The sequence below is a fragment of the Diceros bicornis genome, chromosome 11, assembly GCF_020826845.1.
Source record: "Diceros bicornis minor isolate mBicDic1 chromosome 11, mDicBic1.mat.cur, whole genome shotgun sequence".
In the NCBI taxonomy this organism is placed as follows: domain Eukaryota; kingdom Metazoa; phylum Chordata; class Mammalia; order Perissodactyla; family Rhinocerotidae; genus Diceros; species Diceros bicornis.
The window spans coordinates 67349409-67368962 of NC_080750.1; the positions used below are offsets into that span (position 1 = coordinate 67349409).

General features: G+C 49.4%; 1 protein-coding gene across 2 annotated transcripts in view; it reads right to left on the reverse strand.

Moving 5' to 3' along the window:
• The window catches only part of DPYSL2 (dihydropyrimidinase like 2), a 132168-nt gene that overhangs the window by 56017 nt on the left and 56597 nt on the right, over window positions 1–19554 (reverse strand). The window contains exons 1-3 of one of the 2 annotated variants that reach the window (XM_058550477.1): window positions 14501–14792; window positions 10816–10904; window positions 8902–9086 (exon numbers count right to left, since the gene is read on the reverse strand). In XM_058550477.1, coding sequence (XP_058406460.1) covers window positions 8902–9086; window positions 10816–10904; window positions 14501–14539 — 313 coding nt within the window. In that variant the 5' untranslated portion in view covers window positions 14540–14792. Of the gene's footprint in view, window positions 1–8901; window positions 9087–10815; window positions 10905–14500; window positions 14793–19554 lie in introns of those variants that run through there. The other variant, XM_058550476.1, reaches the window with a different exon arrangement.

Here is a 19554-nt window from a genome sequence, read left to right on the forward strand (position 1 = left end):
TAGATAGATATATTTTTAAATATATAACAGATAGATAATAGATTAGATAGACTAGATAGATATAGATGATGCTACATTAGATAGATAATTGAGAGATAAATAGATAATAGATAGATAGAAATTGATTGATTGATTCACACATGTACCAAAAGTGTCACAATAATCATTTTTAAATAGTATGGCACAAACACTCTCACTTACTTTTCACATAACCCTAAGAAATAGTAATCTATTGTCTCCATTTTATAGATGTGGAAATTGCCATCTAAAAATATATCAGATGATTGCACTCAAACAGAAAGTATTAGAAAGGGGAGTTAAACTTAGATCTTCCGATTCTTGGAGCTCTCCCATCCCTGTCTTGTGGGGTTACTTGCAATCTCGTCCTCTGAAACATGGTCCAGTGAATTTCACCCAGCTGGGAGAGGGAGGCTGGGACAGAAGACCTGAATGGTTGCCTTAAGAGTCTATGATTCTCTGTTATTACCAGGTTGTTTTGATTTTTCCCTTACAGGCTCCCCACAAAGAAGGATTCCAGTTCTGACCTATCATTAGAGGGAGATTAGGTCATAAACACTATTGATTCAACCTAAAGACAGTAGGGTTTTCTCAGGGAAACCAGCACAGCAGGTGGCCCACAGGGCTGGGGACAGCAGTCCACATTCCAGCTCCACTCTGCCTTAGCACTCCCTCTCATGCCACCACCGGCCCTATTCCTGCTCCTCGCCTCTCACTCCGCTTCCAAGTCCTAACCAGCGCCCTGTTACGGCCTTAGCCCAGTAAAACCTTCCAGGACACCAAGGACAACTGAAGGAGAGGCCCTCTTGATGACATTAGCTCAGCCTCACCCTGTTGCATAAGCCTTTGAAGGTCCCTGGCTACAGAATCCACCCACCCCAGGTCATGACAGTGTAATCCCCCCGCCCCCTCACCAACAGGGCAGGATTCAGCAGGGAACCAGGAGCAGAGGGCACCTCTAGCTTTTGAAAAACCTGGGCAGACGTGTTCAGTTTCAGCAGAAGTCCAACTGTGGGACAAGCACCTAGGTCCCCGGTTCTTAATCTGCCCATCACCTAGAAGCTTTAAAAACTACTAATGCCCAGGCCCAGGCCCACCTAGAATAATTAAGTCAGAAGTTCCGGTCTCTGTATTTTGTGAAAACTCCCCAGGGAATTCTAGTGTGCAGTTGGAGTTTGTAACTACTGCCCTGGCTCATTGCAAAATTCCCCTCACCAGATAGTCAACCTCGGTCACAGACACCCAACCCCCAGCTGCATCCTCTCTATCATTAGGAGAACATTTAGTCACATTCAAAGAAAGCTGCCTCCCAAATGGGTTAACCAGAAAGAACTCTAATTTCTAGTCACTGTAATTCCCCTGTATCATTAACCATGGCAGTTAAGATGGACTAAAAGCAAGGAATCTGGGTAAATGGCTTCACCTAACAACAGCAGCAAGTCAGAGGCAGACCCCTCAAAACCCAAAGAAATAAATAATCATTTCCCTAGAAATAGAGAGGTCTTCTCAAGGAGTCAAAAGGGGAGAGGAAGGGAGAGGGCTCCAAACGGAGTGATCTGGAGCCAGAGCTATGAGAGTAGGCAGGAAAACGCAAATCCCTTGGCTAACCACTCCCTAAGACGGTCGTTTTTCCCTTTAAAACACTGTGTACCATTAATTTTTTCAAGAAGGACAGAGTACTCACCTATTATGGGCTCTCATGAAAAGCAAAGCAAATCAATGCAAACCTAGGCAAGCAAAATGAAACGGGCGCGCTGTCCTAGTTCCTGTCTTGAACAGAAGGAGGTACATTAAACAAAACCACTGAAAACGTAGTGTGGTTAGGAGTTTCTGAAGTGACTAAGTGGGTATGTCCCTTCTTACTAAACACCTTTCCCCTACAACTCAGTGTAGAAGCTGTGCAGGGGCCAGTCGTGTCGCCATGCTTTGCAGGGAAGGTAAGCAGTGGGGAAGGCAGCAATGGAATGGAGCGCCTCCCTAAGCCCTAGCATTCCCCAGAGGCAGAGGGGCTGCCAAGAGGGGGAGGACAGGGAACAAGGGGGCGAGGATCTGGGCTCTGCCATAGCCCACCATTCCAGCCAGAGTAGCCCAGCTCTTATCAGTCTTATCTGCCAGGCAGGGAGTCCCATGTAAGACTTCACAAGAGCAAAGGGTGGCCCCAGGACAACACTGTTAAAGCTGTCAAGAGTAGAGGGAGCAACAGGGTAGCGGTTTTGGTCCAGACTCATTCAGTTGCTTATCGGGCAGCCAGCACAGGCAGCTTCCATGTATGCTGGGGACCACAGAAAAATTGACAGGGCTCGATCTGAGCACGCCAGAAGTCTTCGCCCAGCTCACTCAGCTGGGACACAGAACAAAGATGTCCTTGGACACATGTGTGTCACGCAGGCTCTTATCTAGCCACGGGGAACCCTGAGCCCACGGGATGCTGACCACTGAAAGCCTGTCCCTCACATCTAAAGGCAAGGAAGGCCTCGCTGGAGCCCAGCATCTCCAGTGCCCCATCACCACTCCCGGCTCAAGCAGTCACTCCGGGCAACAGGACCGACAGGAAGTTCCCAACAGTCTGAACATCCCACTCTACAGAAAGTGAGAGAGGCTCTGGGAGCATCGGGTGCGGAGACTCTCTAAGCCCTGTGCACAACCCACAGGCAGAGTCAGAACTGGAACAGGAAGGATGCAGACAAAGGCCCACCTCCTGCGAGGGCTGGGGTGATTTCCAAAGCTGTAACCGCCAGCTCTCAGGGCCAGGAGCCAGGCAAGAACCCCTGGGTAGATGACGATAAGTGCCACAATGTCCATGAACTAAGGCCTAGGCACCCAAACATGGGTGTCCCTGCTTCTGGAAGGGCCTAGCAGACCCGAAACCCCACCGGGCCATGAGGCTGGCTGGTCGAGCCCAACCCAACGGCCTCCCTCATGAGAAAGGCATTTAGTAAAGCATATGTGCTGGGCCTTGCGGAAGGGCTGTGCTGTTTCCCAGGATGCTTCAGCTTTTCCACTCTCTTCCTCCATCCTGCTCAGCGTCAGGTACCAGGTGATCAGCCCAAAATGTCCCAAGGAGGGAACGGATTCTTCCAGTCCAGTCATTCGTGGCCGAGATCCGCACAGTGATACCTGAGCAGGCCCAGTCCCACGGTGTTTGCTTGCAGAAGGCACTCGTGTCCTCAGGCGAAACGTGTGACCTCACCCATGTGGGGCCTGGGGAGACGCGAGGAGGAGCGGACAGAAAGAGCCCACGCCGACAGCCCATCGGATAACGTGGCTTTCTAATCGCCAGGCCACGGGCCGATTTTGTGGCGACAACTTCGGTCCTGGACTTTGAAACTTGAGTCTGATGTGGTCGGGCTTTTCAGTAAACACTTTCTAACCCGAGTCAAATGAATGATGCGAAGGGAATAATCAAAGTATCAATTACAGACACATTCATATTACAGTGTGTGTGTGTTCACACATGTGTACTCACCAGAAGCAGGGAGCAAACCCAAATGCCACATCGATGAAAAAATGACAAGCAGTGGATGTACCACAGCGACACTCGGAGCCACGTCTCCTCAGGAAAGCCCAGCCAGCAGGGCCGTGGGAAGCCACCTCGCCTTTACCTCAGCCTCCTGCCTCCAGGCAGGCTCCCTAGCTGGGACAAGCCCAAGGGGTTTTGGGGAATGACCGCTGAGTCCGTCATGGTGCTTGGGGCCGCTTCTCCACAGATCTGACCCTGTGACTCAGGGAGCAAGCTCTGTCACAGGAGGACCCGCCCGCGAGCTGCTGTCTCCACCTCCTGCCGAAAGAACAGTCCAGGCAAGGGGGCTGTCCCCATTCACGACCTCAGGCCAGTGCTTGGGCTCTGGCCTTTCCCATCCTGCTTCTCTCCCCCAACTGCTGTGACAGCAGACTGGCTGACCAGTGACTCGGGGGGCTGCTGAAGAGACAGCTGCTTCCATCGAAATGAACACAATTAACATTAGACATGTAAACCCTCTTCCCACCCCAGGATGCTCAGTCCTCTGGCATCACACTCAGATGAAGCAGGAAACCAAGTCCCGTTGGCATATCCATTCATTCATTCATTTAACTGCAGGCATTAACGGAGTGCCTCAGGAGTGAGCCCTGCCGGGTGGGCGGGGAATACTAAAACAAAAGAGACAGAGGGGCCTTGATCAAGCTCTAACACAGGATGAATGTCATAAGGGCCACGGGATAGAAACCCAGTGTTTGCCAAAGTGCAAAGAAGAGGCCATAGATGACAGTGAGGGGGCTGAGCAGGGCCTTTGGGACGGAGGTGGCACCTAAGCTGGGCCTCGAAGGGTAACGGAGATTCCCAGAGGCAGAGAAAAGAAGGGAAGGGCATCCCTGGCTGAGGAACCATGTGAGTCTGGGCAGCGGGATTGGGCCATACTTGGGCTGCATTCTCCAAGCAAGAGAGAGCTGCTGAGGGCTCCAGAGGAGGGAGGCGGCATGATCAACGCTGCGCTGGAGAAAGAGCCTGGCTTCCAGGAGACGTGGGCTGCAGAGGCGGGATGCTGGGGGCAGTGAGACTCCTCAGAAGGCTGCGGCAAAAATCCAGTAGAGACGACAAAGGTAATCACCAGTGGCAGTATAGGAAGAGGTGCAAGAGATAATACAGAGACAAAATGAACTTGATTCAGCACAGGGTGACACTGTGGGTTCAAGCCAGCAGGACCAGGAGGGCAGCCCTCTCTGTGACTGGGCGCCAGAAGAGAGGCAGGAGTGCGGCGGAGGACGGTGCATCTGAATGGAGACAGCTGGCTGGAGGAACTTGAGGCACATCCAGGGAGCCACGTGTAAAGGTGAGTGACAGGTCCAGAGCTCAGGATAGAGGCCCCTTCCAGCACTGCTGCAGCAGCTGACCTCGCCTTCTCTGTGCTCCGGTCAAATCCTGATCTCTGCTGGACGGTAGCACCCGGCGGTGGGGAAGAAGCCATCTTTGGTGTGTAGTGCCCGGGGCTTCACGCCCTCTAGGGAAAGCCACGAGTTCAGGTCAGCAGAAATGACAGTCAGGCTCTCTTCTCAGCTGTGGCTTCTGATCCTTGGCGATCTGGAGTCCGTAGATCTGGCATGGACTCAGGAGATCCGTACCTCCAGACAGCTCCCCAAGTGCCAATTAATCTGCCAATCGCCAGATTAAAATGCAGATTCAGGTCCCACCAGCCGACTCTTACTTCAATAGGTTAGGTGGGGCCCAGGAAGCTGAATTTTTAAGGTGTACCCCAAGTGACAACGGGGTACACAGCCTGCTGACTATGCTTGGAGAAACCCTGCTCCCAGCAGATGTTCAGGGCAGCCCTCCTGCAGCTGCAGCCTCTTTACTCTGGCTCTGCTGGGAAAGTAGAGATCCAGAGTGGGTCTCTACAGAGACAGGAGGTTGCTGACACCTAATGTGGGATGGAATAATAATAACCACCACATCTGAGTGCCTACTATGGACCAGGTACTGTTCTGGTGCCTCCACAGTCAATCGCAGTAACAACTTTCCCCATTTTGTAGATGAGGCAACTGAGGCTTAAAGCAAAAGTCACACAGCTGGCAGGTGGTGGAGCCAGAGCTGCAGGTGTGTGTTCCACACCTGCCCCCTGTGCTGATTCACAGGGTAAGTGTTGCCAAGTAATGCTCTTCCCTCTGGCTTCAGTTTTCCCCTCTATAAAACGGAGGGAACCGTACCCAGCTGCTTCCTGGAGACTCTGGGGTCTTAACAACTCTGATGATCACAAAGCCCCAGGAAGCCAGCAGTGTTTTCCTCAAGCAGCAACCCTGTCACCAGCATGACCCCTCAGCCGGTCTGGATGCCGTCTGCAGGGTGCGTCTGGAGCCGCTGCCCACCCATCACTGGAGAGAAGGGGCAAAGGGCATTCCCTCTGGCCTGCGCTGGGTGCCCCTCACAAAGGTCTTATTGTACGACTCTCAATGGGAGGCTCTGTTTGACGGCAATAATATTATTTTCTGCTGCTGACGTATCACCCTCATTTTTAAACTGGGAATATTCGGCTACATTTTCCTCTGCAGGCGGTGCCATTTCAGACAGAAATGAAGCCTCCAGGTCCCATGACCCGGGAAACACAGAGCAGGGGGCAGGTGAAGACTTACCTTCGGGGGCAGGTGACACAGCCTGGAGAAACTCAGAGAGACGGGAGGAAGGGGGTGCAGGCGGCATACCAACTTACTTCAATGGCTTGTTTCTGCAAGTTTTCACTTGACTCTCTTCAAAGCACCCCTAAGTATTTATTTCTGGCCTCAATACTCATTAAAGAAGCTACAATCTCGTTGAAGGAGCAGGTCGTAGGTAGCAACAAAGTCACATGAAGCTAGCTATTCCTCTTTGCAAGGCTCCCTCTCTGTAAATCATGCCCCAGACGCTCACTCACTTGAAGCAATGCAGAATGTATGATCAACAAGTGGGAAAGAAATCCTGATTTCCTCATCTGTGTTATTAGCACTTGTCTCCTGAGGGAAGGACAGGCTAGTGGGAATTCTATGGAGGTCAGTAACCACAGTGGTTATTTGCAAGAGTAGTCAATATTTTTCTCAGGCTATAAAAGCATTGGAATTTTGGGGTGTGACAACTCTGACCACATCCCCATCACCTCTGATTACTTTCATTCTTTGGGGGTTTGCTCATTAAATCCCCCTACTCTTTAACCTAACTAACTGCATCACAAACCCTGCATTAAATGCAATTGCATTCTGCCCAACCAAGCAGGGCAGGCAGTCTCACTTCTCACTTCTCCTTCATTCTGCTCTGCCATAAGACTCTGTTGACTATTCTGGGCACCCTGGCCAGCTGCAGGATTATTGAGACATCTCTTGTCCCAGCACAGAAGGAACCACCTGGAATGAAGAGAAAGAAGCCCATAACCGCTGAGAAAAACAGCCAAAGAGAAAGTCAGGGCATTGGAAAGAAGGAAGGGATGTGTCCACATGGCGAAGGTGGCAGAGGTGGAGAGGCAGAAAAAGAAGAGGGGCCAAAGAATGGGTCAGGTGTGAGGAGTGAAGAGGCGCCTTCAGGAATGCCCAAGAGGAGAAACCAGACTGATGGGGTCTTTCAAGTAAGTCTGAGAGAAAACAGGGCTTTGCGTATCTGCTGAGCAAAGTGCATTTTGTTAGAGGCCGACTCTGTCTCTGAGCTCAGTGAACCACTGCCTGTGGGATCTAGAAAGGACATCCAGGACCATCTAGTGCAAATCCTTCCTTGTGCAGATGAGCAACCCAAAGAAGTGAGGATGCTTGCCCAAGGTCACATAGCAAGTCAGTGTTGGAGGGAGACCAGGATTCCAGATGCCTGGGTGGGGGCATTTCCACCACAGAGGGCTCCCGCCCAGCAATTCCTCCAACAATGGACATCACCAACCACTCCCTCGGGAAATATTATTTGTGGGTTATTAACACTCTGTGACCAATGCAAGGGCCTACGGGGCCCCCCTACGAACGCCAAACTGAGGCGGGTTATAACCTTGACTTGGCCTCCCAGGCTGATACCCAAGCAGTCTGTGCGGCTCCATAGCCAGCCCTGGAGGAGGGCCAGAAATGCCCACTGGTGCCAACTGAGTCCTGACAGACACCACTGACAAAATGGGAGTCTCCCCCACCAGGTGAGAGTCCCGAGGTGTGTGTGGAGGGCCCCCTTGAGAAGGGCACCCATTAGGTTAGAGAGTGATGTGTGCAGCAAGAAAGAGGCAGTGAGGCTTAAACCTGGAGGCTCTTTCTGGGCAGTGATAAGAACACTGCAACAGGAGAGAGTGGTCCCTGATCCTCCAGGACTGACAGGACACCGAAGCCCAGTACTGACAGAAGACCAGAAGCATGCAAGTTAAAATGCAGGGAGCTCAGACTAGAAGGGGATGGCTGGGCAACGTTCTTCTAGGCAGTAGGACAGAAAAGAGGAAGCTTAGAGACACACCCCGAAGTTACAGGTAAAAAGACCAACGCTCCAAAAAAAACCAGTAAGATAGGTTTCTCTAAAGCATAAATAGCTAAGTTCTTTCTACTGTGACCCTCTTCTGAACTGAACTGTAAGCTTTTAAGACAGACTGTACACCGCCTTTCACTCTTGGATAAAATCTTATTTTTTTTAATACTTGTCTAATGGGCCACTGTGCAGCTCGCCTAAATCCTCAACAACAAAATGATATTTGCCAAAGGGATAATCAACAGGCACAATGGAAACTGACCATTCACAAGCAACATTTGCTATGACTCCAGGAAACAGACTTTAGATCTGGCTGAAGGAAAAGCATCAGTCCTTTGGAGCAACACATCAAGGGCACAGGGCTGCTGGTGGCGGCAATTTTCATATCTAAACGACAATTAGCAACATGTGTGGGCCCTTCTCCAAGCAGGACTGCCAGATCCACTTCTGTCAAACCCAAGCCAGGAAGCACCCCCCATTTGATTTCCTGTCGGTAGAACAGAGGTTCCTGGCTCAACATTTCATTTGCTGCACCCCATCCTCGTTCCAAGAAGATGCACCCAGGAATTCTTTAAAAGTCAAAATCAAGTACTTACGAGCAAAGGCTCAAAATTAATAGCTTTGAAGATTATTCCGAATGCTGTTTTCAAAGTAACCACAATCAAATCACATTTTCAGGTTAAGGAAGACAAAAGTTCTCAAGCAGAGAAAGCAAGAAGCCACTCCTTTTATCCAACCCAAATTCTGTAGAAGCAAATTCTCAAGTTCAACTGGAGAACTCAGAGTCGGACTGAAAATGAGAAGGAAACGAAACAAAGACTGGCCCACCCCACCCCCTTATGAGGTAGATCAATCCACCGCCAGTTCAGCAACTTGGAGAAGGAAAGAGCAAACAAGACAGACTCATTTTCAAATGATAATGGTTCCCCAGCACTAAGACCATCACGTTTAAACTGTCTTACTGATCATGGTGGTTCCCCCAGCCAGGGCTGCCTTAGTGCCTTGAAAGAAGTCATCAGCGGAGGTCATTCCCTGATCAGGCATCTGGAAGCGGGTATGGACATCAATCCCTCCGGGGATCACCATCCTGGAATGGGCTTCAATGGTCTTCACCCCTCCTGGTACAATCAGGTTTTCTCCTATTTGCCTAAAGAAACAGGGTGGGGGATAAAGGTTGTCAATGAAACATCCTCAAATCAAATGGGATCTGACAGACACTTTCACCAAGCCAAAAACTATCCTTCCCTATGTGCTGTAGACTTTTCGGATTATTGTTATTATTCACACGTGCACGCCCCACTCCCTGCCCCCAACTAAGAGGCAAAGCAGAGCATAATACTAGAAAACAAAATTTAAATAAAGCCTCAGAGGCCCTGATCCAAGAGGTTTATTTGCCAGAAAACCCCTAAGATCAACTGATAACAAGGCCCCAAGATATTTATGTTAAAGGCCTACACTTTCTCTGTAACACACGCGGCTGAGCTAATCATCCTATAGCAATTTTCTCTGACCTGGCTGCACTTCACAAACATTTATTTTCACCATGTCCTTTTCAATGTAGAGAAAACAAGGGTGGAAGAGTGGGGGTAGAACAAAACAAAACAAAAATAATAATAATAATAAGTGAACACTATGATTGAAACTATTTAAAAATTTGGAAGCATGTGATCAGCAACTCAGATAATAAACGCAGAAAAATTAATATTCTTTATGTTGGAGCACATGGATTCATTTTCAATTTTTAAAAAATATCTTTGCTATATCTCTTTACCAGTTTTTTAAAAAAGAAAAAGTAATCAAGGAGGAGTTGATAAAGTTCTAAAACAAATTAGTGATGACTAAAAATAGCACACAGGCTTGCTCACTTCTAGGCCAGTGTCTTTCTGCTGGACCAGATCATGCTGCCTTCTAATAGGGGGAAAATGGAACATGAAAGTCATGGTATTTCAGAGCCTGGAGCTGAGACTGTCACAAGCAAACACACATGGAGAAAACATTAAACGTGAAAATGTTAAAACCTCTTTTAGGTTCATAAATCAGAGTGTGAGTTTCCAGGCAACAGACACATCCACTCCAATTTTCCACTCCTCCGACTAGTTTGCTGCTCACACTTGATGAATGCTGCTTATTTAAAAGATGTCATTTGCTGCAGTGTTTGTCTTTAAACAGATGTGCGCCTTCTCCAGAGCCCAGTGAGCTGTCCCAGTCGGAAGGGCACGAGGATACTGGTATGTACTCAGCTCACTTAACCCTCTGGCACCCAAAAATACCCTAATTCAGTAACTGCTCTGTTGTCTCTCCTTTGTAACACAACACACAATAAAGACAAGGGCAGCCTTATTTGTGTTTGTTGCCACTTAAAGAATGAAACCTAAAATCCCCTCGGGTGAAGGAGTAATTTGTCTCTGTTACTTGGTAATTAATTGGCGTCCTTTGGCCCCAACAACTTGGATTCTTGATGAAGAAAGCAGATGTGCTATGTTGAGAGAAGAGGCTGTACTCCACGTTCCTGTCCTTCGATTGGGCAATCATCCCAAACAACTACATTCTAGGGAAACCTTTAGTATATTCAATAGATCACAAACCAAGTATTTGAGCTGGCAACCAGAAGATATTACGTCACCTGGGTTAAAAATAGTAAATTACATAACACCTAAGGAAATGGGTGTGCATTTAATTATGACTTTGCATTTAATTTGAGACTTTCAAATCTGAGTTTTCAAATTCACTAATTACTACCAATCAAAATGGACTTAGATACTAAATTAGTCACTCTCTGAAGTCACTAAAGCTTGACACTATGTTTGTGAATTGTAGGTAATGCCTAGGAACACTGGAAGGGACACAAATGTGTCTATATAACGGGTTCCACTTACTTGATCAACCCATCTTCCATGTATATGTCTGCATAGAATGACTGGTCATCATTAACAATTTTACCTCCTTTGATCAGAAGACGATCACTCTGAAACAAAGAAGGCATAAGGTCACAACGCATGCCTGATCCATGAGAAACATCGGGACTAAGACAAATGAGCTAAGGACACATTTTCACTATTCAAAAGCGATGCTCAAAATGAGTCAATTTGGGAAAGACTCAGTGACAAAGGTGAACCTGTATGTGGCAACGTATTCATCACCTGATGAGTCAGAACATACCGGCAAAGCTCAAAGCTTACCCTAGCTTTTAAAAAAAAAAAAAACTCTCTTTCTTTTAGACCTGCAAGCAAAAAACAAAAAGCCTAGCAGTCTCCCTTTAAAAAGCAGTGAAAACATTTCAGATACAGAAGACAATACTTTTTAAATGGCTTTAGGCTAAACTTCATTTAAAAAAAAATACACCCACATGTAGGGAAGTCAATTCTTGGCAAGGCTTGTGTTGGGGAAAATTAACCAAAAGTCTGTTGTCATGGAACACAAACACACTTGTTCAACCATAGCAAGGTTTCAATTCAATTCAGTACGGTCTTATTTTTATTTATTTATTTATTTTGATGAGGAAGACTAGCCCTGAGCCAACATCTGCTGCCAATCCTCCTCTTTTTGCTGAGGAAGATTAGCCCTGGGCTAACATCTGTGCCCATCTTCCTCTACTTTATATGTGGGACGCAGCTTCAGCATGGCTTGATAAGTGGTGCATATGTCCACGCCCAGGATCCGAACCTGTGAACTCCCGGCCGCTGAAGCGGAGAGGGTGAACTTAACCACTATGCCACCAGGCTGGCCCCAGTATGTTCTTTTTATTTGCATTTATCTTTGAGGTAAATCACAGCAATTGTAGCAAAGAGGGAAAAAAAACACATCAAATATATACCTTTTTAACTATTAAGCTGTTAAGAAAATGGTAAAGTTTTATGACAAAGCAGATGAGATGGCAAGTTCTAAAATCTAACATCACTATGGATTGTTGATGCACTTATATTTTAATTGGTGCAAAAAGTACATAACAAGCAGCACATGAGGGCCGGGAATGCAACAGAAACGTTACATTATGACTCATCTATATCCCAAATGGGCCCACGTCTGTATTCAATGGATACACACCTGTACTATTCCAGACTGAGTTTAAACGTTACAAGTTGAACCACAGATTACCCTTTTTAAAACGCAAAACATTTTAAAGGATGGCATTCATTTTGACAACAGTTAACTCAAAATTCAGTTACAAACAACACTCTCAGCAGGTACTATTTATATTAAGCACCTACCAAGAAAAGAAAGTTACAGCAAATCTCTAAAAAAATATATACCTACTAGAGATCCAGGAAAACATATTTTTACACATAAATGTACACGTGGGTTGCGAAAGTATTTATTGTTTCTCTAACAATGAAAAACAGTAAGATCATCTTAATTTTGTACTCTGTACTTTGGAACCTCAGATGGGAATATATAGTCAACAATTCCCGCACCTGCAGAGGCGAAGTGTAAAGACCTTCACAAAATCCTGCCGTGTACACCATGTCACCAAAGCTGCAAAATGAATATGTGAGGTGGAGGGAACCAGATTCTTACTCCCATGACACATAAAGAAACTGAAGCTCAGAGAGGGTAAGCCACTTGCTGCTGATCAGTGCACTGATCAGCAGTCACCTGATCTAGTGCACTTTCCTCTGCCTACAGTGATCTCCCCTCTCCCTCAATATTCAGCTTTGACAGGATACATATCGCCTGAGAGGCAAGGAGAAGCCCTGCCCTTCACCACCTGCTCCCTTAGGCACTGCGGTACCTTTCCCAGCCAACACTGCGAATCCCCGAGCCAACATCATGCCGAGAAAAAAATGAAACATCACAGCCCCGCTCACTCGGGTGCCTTCCAGCAGGCTTCTTACATAAGAGGCTGGACGTGATGATGGAGGGAGAGACACCATGCTATAGGTCCTACGATAATGCAACCAGATTTTTTAAACGGTAGAGGGGGCGCTCTTTTAAAAATCGCTCTTGTTGATTGTTTGCTTTTTAAATGTTTTCTTCCCCACACTGTCAAAACGAAACTGCCTTTTTCATTCACTAAGACAGCAAATTATTTGAAGCTTGCAGCAAATCTGCTCCCCACCCCCACTCCCCAGACTCCTTCGTCCACTGGAAAGAACACATAATGCTGGGTTCCCCTGCGCCCGGCCCTTTGGGATCTGGAGTCTCTGGCCTTCAAGAAAAAGCCAGTACCCATCCTCGCTGTAGAACAGCCTAGCTCATCCCATACAATCCTCCCGAGCACACGCCCCCTCCCCTGTGCATCTGTTCCCACATCTCTCTCCTGTGGATGGGTGTGCCCTTGTGCATCCAGAGGAAGCCAGGGCGCCCGTGGCTAAGGAGGCAACCAGAGCGAAAGCGCGTCCTCAAATCCAGCCCTAAACACATCTAGACTTTTCAAAGATACTTTCGGTCTCTGCCTCAGCCCTGGTTCTTCCCAGCAATCAGCTGGCCAATTGCAATTGCACATCATTATATAACAATGAATTTCCCTCGCGTTCCTCCCTCCCCGGGATTTCACTCGGGGATGTAGAGAACTAGGACTGGCGAGATTTTTCCAGGAAAGGATGGGGAGGTGGTGGGGGCAGGGGAACGGTGGAGCGAGAACCTGCGTTCATCGCAGAAGCATCGCAAATACATTGCTTAGATGTTTTTCTCGTGATTTACAAACTAACCACCCCGGGCCCCAGAACTGCGCCGACACCTCCGGCCGCAGCGATCATTGTCTGGCCGAGGCCGAGCCATCTGCTCCGCGCGTCGCGCAGCGCCATTACCTCCCCGAGCCCGGCTCGGCGCTGTCCCCAACGCCCACCCTCCCCGCCCGCTTTGTATGCGCCAACACGGACGCCTCCCTGGCTGCAGAAGGGACAGAAGGACACAAGAAAGCTAGCCCAGAGCCCTCCCAGGGTCCCAGCCCCAAACTGGAAGGCTCGAGAAAGCCGAGAGGGCCACCAAAAGCCCGTCCCCGGTCAACAAAAAGCCCACGCCTGGCCCCCCACCCTCCTCCTCTGCTCATCATCGCGTCCCTGTTTTTCCTTCCCGTTTCCACATCATCCCGGTACACCCTGCCCTTTTCAGCATCCCTCCGCTGTCATTACGCCTCTGGGCTGAAACTCGCTTTTTCTAAGAAGCAGAGGAAGGCTCCAGAAAGCCGTTTACGGTGGGGGCGGGAGACAGTGGGAGAATCCATTTCCCATCTCCCCATCCAGCTCCTAGAGTCCAGCCTCGCAGCATGCAGCCCGGAGAACAATATACGAGCTCCAGCCATGCATATTCAATCTGGCATCCATTTGCTTACACCCCGCAGGCCAGCACTGCAGCATCTCGCTCTGACAATAAAAGGATACAGCGGATCTGGCGCGCTACCTAAGACGACCTTAATGCACTCACGCTCCTATTTTAGTGCCTTACAAATTATGTAGCTTACATTGCGTCTCCCACCACCATGATCCCCTTCTTCAGCAACAGGAAAAAAAAAAAAAAAAAGTTGGGTCCCTCTTCCTCCCGCTCCTTTTAAAAAATTCCTTAGATGTTCTGTGCCACAAAAGGTTGCTGGCCCACCGCAGATTTCCCAAACAACAAACTCACCGTGATGCGTGGGATATTTTTCTTCCCCTGATAAGACATCTCTCTCCTGGGAAAAAATTAATTTCAAGAGGACAGCTCTAAAGCAAAAATTGCCAGTAAAGAGACTTGATATTTTTTGCAGGATTGAAAAAGGTGCAACCGCTTAGCCGGTCTTGCTGATAGCAAATTTCAGGAACGTAAGGGATAAATGCAATCCTCCGTCTCTCCTTCTTCCTCTCCTCCAACTCAGCCCCAGCTAGGGCGGAAAAAAAGAAAGAGAGAGAACAGGAGGGAAGGGGGTGGAAATAAACTACAGCAATAAAAGCCTCGGTTGAAGTCGGCCACCGCGGCGCATGCGCCGCCAGCCACTCCCTTTCCTCTCAGGCAAAAGCCATCCGCTTCGAGAGAGACGAGTCCTGATTGGCCACAATCCTGGGCTATGCAAATGAGCGCAGGCGGGGAGGGGACCGGCGCGAGAGCGCGAAATGCTGCAGTGTGCGGCCGAGGGCGGCGGTCCCGGCGTGCGCCCGAGCTGGGAGCGCGCCTTTCGCGCCCTTTCTTTGGGCCAGGGCGTCGGGGACTGCGGCTGGCAGCGGCCCCAAATGCAGCATCAGCAACGCGGAGACTATGGAGGGGCGATCATTACGGACAGGGGGAGCCCAGCTCCGAGACGGTGGGCTCCAGTGCGGCCCGGGCGGCACGCACCCGCTCGCGCGCGCCCCGATGGATGCCCGCCCGCGCGCCAATCCGCGGAGGCCGCCGCTGCAGCCCCGCGTGGGGTGACTGCACCGAGCCAATGGCTTTGCTGGCGGCGAGCGCGCGACTGCACCGCCGGCCGGCGCCGCGCCGCCCGGGAGGGGCGCCCGCGCCCTCCTCCCGCCGCCCTCGCCCTTCGCGAAGGCTCGCTCGGCCTCCGCCCAGGAGTCGACGGGGAATTCAGATAGCAGCGAGCGGAGGAACAGGGCGCGGGGCGGGAGAGCTCGCCGCGGCCCCGTGCAGGTCACGCCCGGCCCCGGAGAGGGGCGGCGGGACGCGGGCCTGCGGGCTGGGCGGCGCTGCGGGCGTCCGGCGCCCGGCCGCGCTCCCCGGGGGCGGGGAGGGCCGCAGCCCCGAGTGAGGCTGCGAAGAGGAAGTCTAGCCTGAGGGCAGGCGCCGGACTGCCGCGGCCTGACAGCTGGAGATTCGAGTCTGAAGCCGTCACTACTCGAGGAGGGAAGGGGGCCAGCCGGGGAAGGCTGTAGTCCGCTGCTGGGCATGAGAAACCCCGCCCTGAATCGTCCTTTTATGCCTTCGGGCAACAAGGCTCTAGGGGGCCAGGGAGCAGCAGCCGCCTGTTGAGGCAAAAATGGCCCATCTAGGGCCCTGTTCTCCTTAACACTCACGCCCATCCAGATCCATTTGGAGGATTGGGGAGTGGGGAGGCATTTCACTGGTGCCTGCAGATCTGATGAGGAAAAGCTGTTAGGATTACCGCGCCCAAGTAGCCCCAAGGACTTATAGTGCTATAGACGGAACCCCACACTACATGAGGCAAAAAGCGAGGAGATGAACTGAACAAGCAGGAGGAATGAAAGGAGAGCTTATATCCCAGAAGAAGGGGAAACTGAGTCATGGAGCAAACCTCCCGGAATCAGAGTTAAAAACGGGAGTTTTGTCTCCCCAGTCAGAGAAACCGGTCACACTTAAGTTGGCATTCAAGGCCTCACTTCCTGGCGCTAGCAATGGAACAGGCCTGGGACCCCTTGGCTTTGCTGGTCCAAGTCAAGCTCTGATGCTTTACTTCAGAGTCACTGTGGAAGAAAAAAGAGGGTCCAGATGATCGATCGGGAGCAAGCTACCAGGGGTCATCTCTGGAAGGTTGTCCCGGCAGGTGAAATGACAAGCATCTGGGCTGGCTCATGGCTTTGGGCTTCTCTGTTGGAGAGCAAACGATAGAATCCCTACATAATCTAGGCCATCAGGCAGCCATGAAAAAAAGAATCTATTTAATTGGCTCACACCTGCTCAACAAAGATTAGCTAGATAAATACAAAATCTTCCTGGGGCCCATGTTCGAGTGTCTCTGCATCTTGTCCCCCTGGCCACTTTGGATGGTTATCTGTCCAGAAGGTGTAAAATGCAGCTTTCACTCCTACTGCTGTAAATTCTAAAGTCCCAGAAAGGGGCTGTGGCGCATGCAGCAAGCTTCCTGGCTGGTTAATTCATTCAAGTTCCAATTAGCTATGCATCTTGAAAATAAAATGGAAGTACTTCTTCCTCCAGCGAAGTGAGGTGCTGAGCGCAGAGTGAGCTGATGTCAGCAAGTATTGGTGTCAGCCTGTAAGGGTTAAAGTCACAAGTCTGAGAGACCACAAGAACCCCCTACCTGTGAAAGCCAACTGCAGGTTCCAACTGGGAGTGGGGGGAGGGGTGGCAGGGGGGGTGGATGTCCTATTAAATCATAAGGAAAATACCACTCGGCAAGCAAGTAAATAAGATTCAAATTAATTTAAAACAAAATGAATTCTAATTATATTATTTGTTTATATTGTTATATTTTCCTGCTCTGGAATTGTTTGATTTTAATGGATTTAACTATATCTTGGTATTTACCAATTTGCCGTTGAATATTTTGCTTTGTAATAAAAGCCCCGAAGAGCTTGTGTGTCTTAATTTTATCAGTCTTATTTCTATAGCCATTGACATGAGGTTTTTAGTCCGTGATAATTGACATTTCCACTCCTAAATATCCAAAGATGTAAGGTTTAAATGGATTTGTCTGTTCTGACTACAGCCTAAGAGTATTCGGCACATAGAAGATATCAGTAGTTTTAAACGACCAAGGACAAGAACTGTCTGAAGTCTGCATTTCTCAGCACGCTTACCGCTCAACGCAGTGCAGGAAAGTAAAGGGCTCCGGGGGGAGAATATTCAACCCGCTCTGCACTGACAGACTGGTTAATAGGCACTATTTTTTTACACTCTTTAGACAAACAATGGAAATTTCCTGTAAAGTTACAAATCATTATCCCTGAACCAAATATTTAAACCTCTTCTCACCATGATTTTTCTGAATTTTCACAAAATTAAGTGCATGTCAAACATGAAAAACCATTGTAAGATGGCCTGTTCCACATTCATGACCCCTTCCCAAAGCCCCTGACTTCCCATACTGCTCCCCCAGGTCCTGGGAAGAGCAAGATGTGGGGACTAAACGAGACAGTCGTTTAATGAAATGGTTATTTCCGGGGCATTCTGGGTGGTCTGGAGGAAGGGAGAACCTGCCTAAACAGATCCCTGGGCGCGAGGGGTGAGTTCTACCCAAGTGCTGTGTCAGACTGACCCCAGCCTCCTCTGCATCGCCTATCCCTCCACAGCCACACCCCCATCCCCATGCTTAGGGAGTGCGTGCACACACACACCAACAGACACACTTGCCCCTCGAGTCAGTGTGCCTTCTCAAATCTGTGCCCTGCCTTATGATGTTCCCTCCACCTCCCTCCCTTTTCCCTCAACACTTCCCCTAAAAGTGAGCTTAAATGTCACCTCCTTGGTGAAGTCTGCCCCCGTGCCACCCCCTAAAGCCTTAAGCACAACGTCCTTTATTCACCTCTGCTGTGACACCCATCCCTCCTTATTGTAATCATCTGTCCATTTCTTCTATCAGAGCATGACTCCTAGACGCCACGAGCTCTGCATTGCTCTCTTTCTAGTGACCAGCACACTGCCTGGTCCATGGCGGATGCCTTTACATTTGGTGCATAAATAAACGCTGTCATTGCTATTATAACAAGAAAAGGTTCTTCCATGTCACCATCATGGTGAGTTTTGCTGTCAACAAAATCCCCAACTCAGGCCTTTCTTTTAGCACTGGCGCCTTGCTGGGTCTTTCTTGTTGGCAGCCCAGCTCGTCTCCTCCAAGTCTCTGAAACTGCAAGAGAACCTTGTTATAATGCAGCTGATTATTCCTTGCATGGGTGTAGCTGCCTGAATTTTAAGCTACGCCTCCCCTAAACAAAACTGCCTCATACCACCAAGCCTGATAAAACTCAGGTGGAGAGTAGCCAATCCAAAATGAACTCCAGAATCATAGAAGGCATCTCTGGTAATTTCTTCCCAGCACCAATTTCTTAAATTGTTATTTTCTCCACCCTCCCATTATTCTGTGTACGTGCCTATATGATACCATTTATCATATCTTACCACCTACACTAAACTACCCTCACCTACCCCACAACTAGGTGAGCATGCTTTTCCTTCCATTTGAAGTCTGAGCTGACAGAGACTAGGAACTCTTCAAAGTCTTCCTCATTTCTTACCCTTTTATAGGGCCCGGCATGGTGGGGGCTCAAGAGGATGGGACGGACGATGGATGTATAACTTCATCCAATCAGGATTTTCAAGATGTTCACATCACACAGCCTCCCAGGACTGGGGGTGGGGGGATGAAGTCACCCAGGCGCTCCGGGTGCCTGGGCTGCTTTCAGTTCCTCTGAACCCTGCTCAGGACATGTCCGGCCTGGACCAGGCGTGCACTGCTCTTGGTTTCATCTTCCCCCTGTGGGAAGCTGCAGTAACCATTTCTGCCTCTGCGGCCCCCTGGGCTTCTGTGGAAGTGTTACGTTCAGGATGTCACCGAATAGGGAAATTCCAAAACATAAATTGCTGACAGGAAGAACGGAGCCTGGATGTGCAAAAAAAACCCTGAGTCCCCGCATTGCTGCAGTATTGACACCAAGGGCCGTGGCCTCAGATGCAGTTGCAGGGAAGGTTAAAATTAATGCAGTGGTAGAGAGAAGGTACCGGAATTCTTCTTTGGCAAAAACTGAGGGCATTGACGAGGACACTTGAGCTGGAAGTGATGCCTTCTTCTCTGCAGATGGAGCTTTCTTTGTGTGGGTAACCCTGAAAGGGCAGACTGCAAGGGACAGCCAAGGGCAAACAGGTCCACTGCCTTCTCCAGTGGGCGCGTCCTCTACCAGGGGGGATGGGCCGGTGGCCAGGAGGGTCAGGAGTGACTGGCCCTCTGAGCCAGACGCTGCTTTTGCCAGAGCTGGAAAGACTACTGATCAACTCAGCTGGGGCTGTGAAAGCCT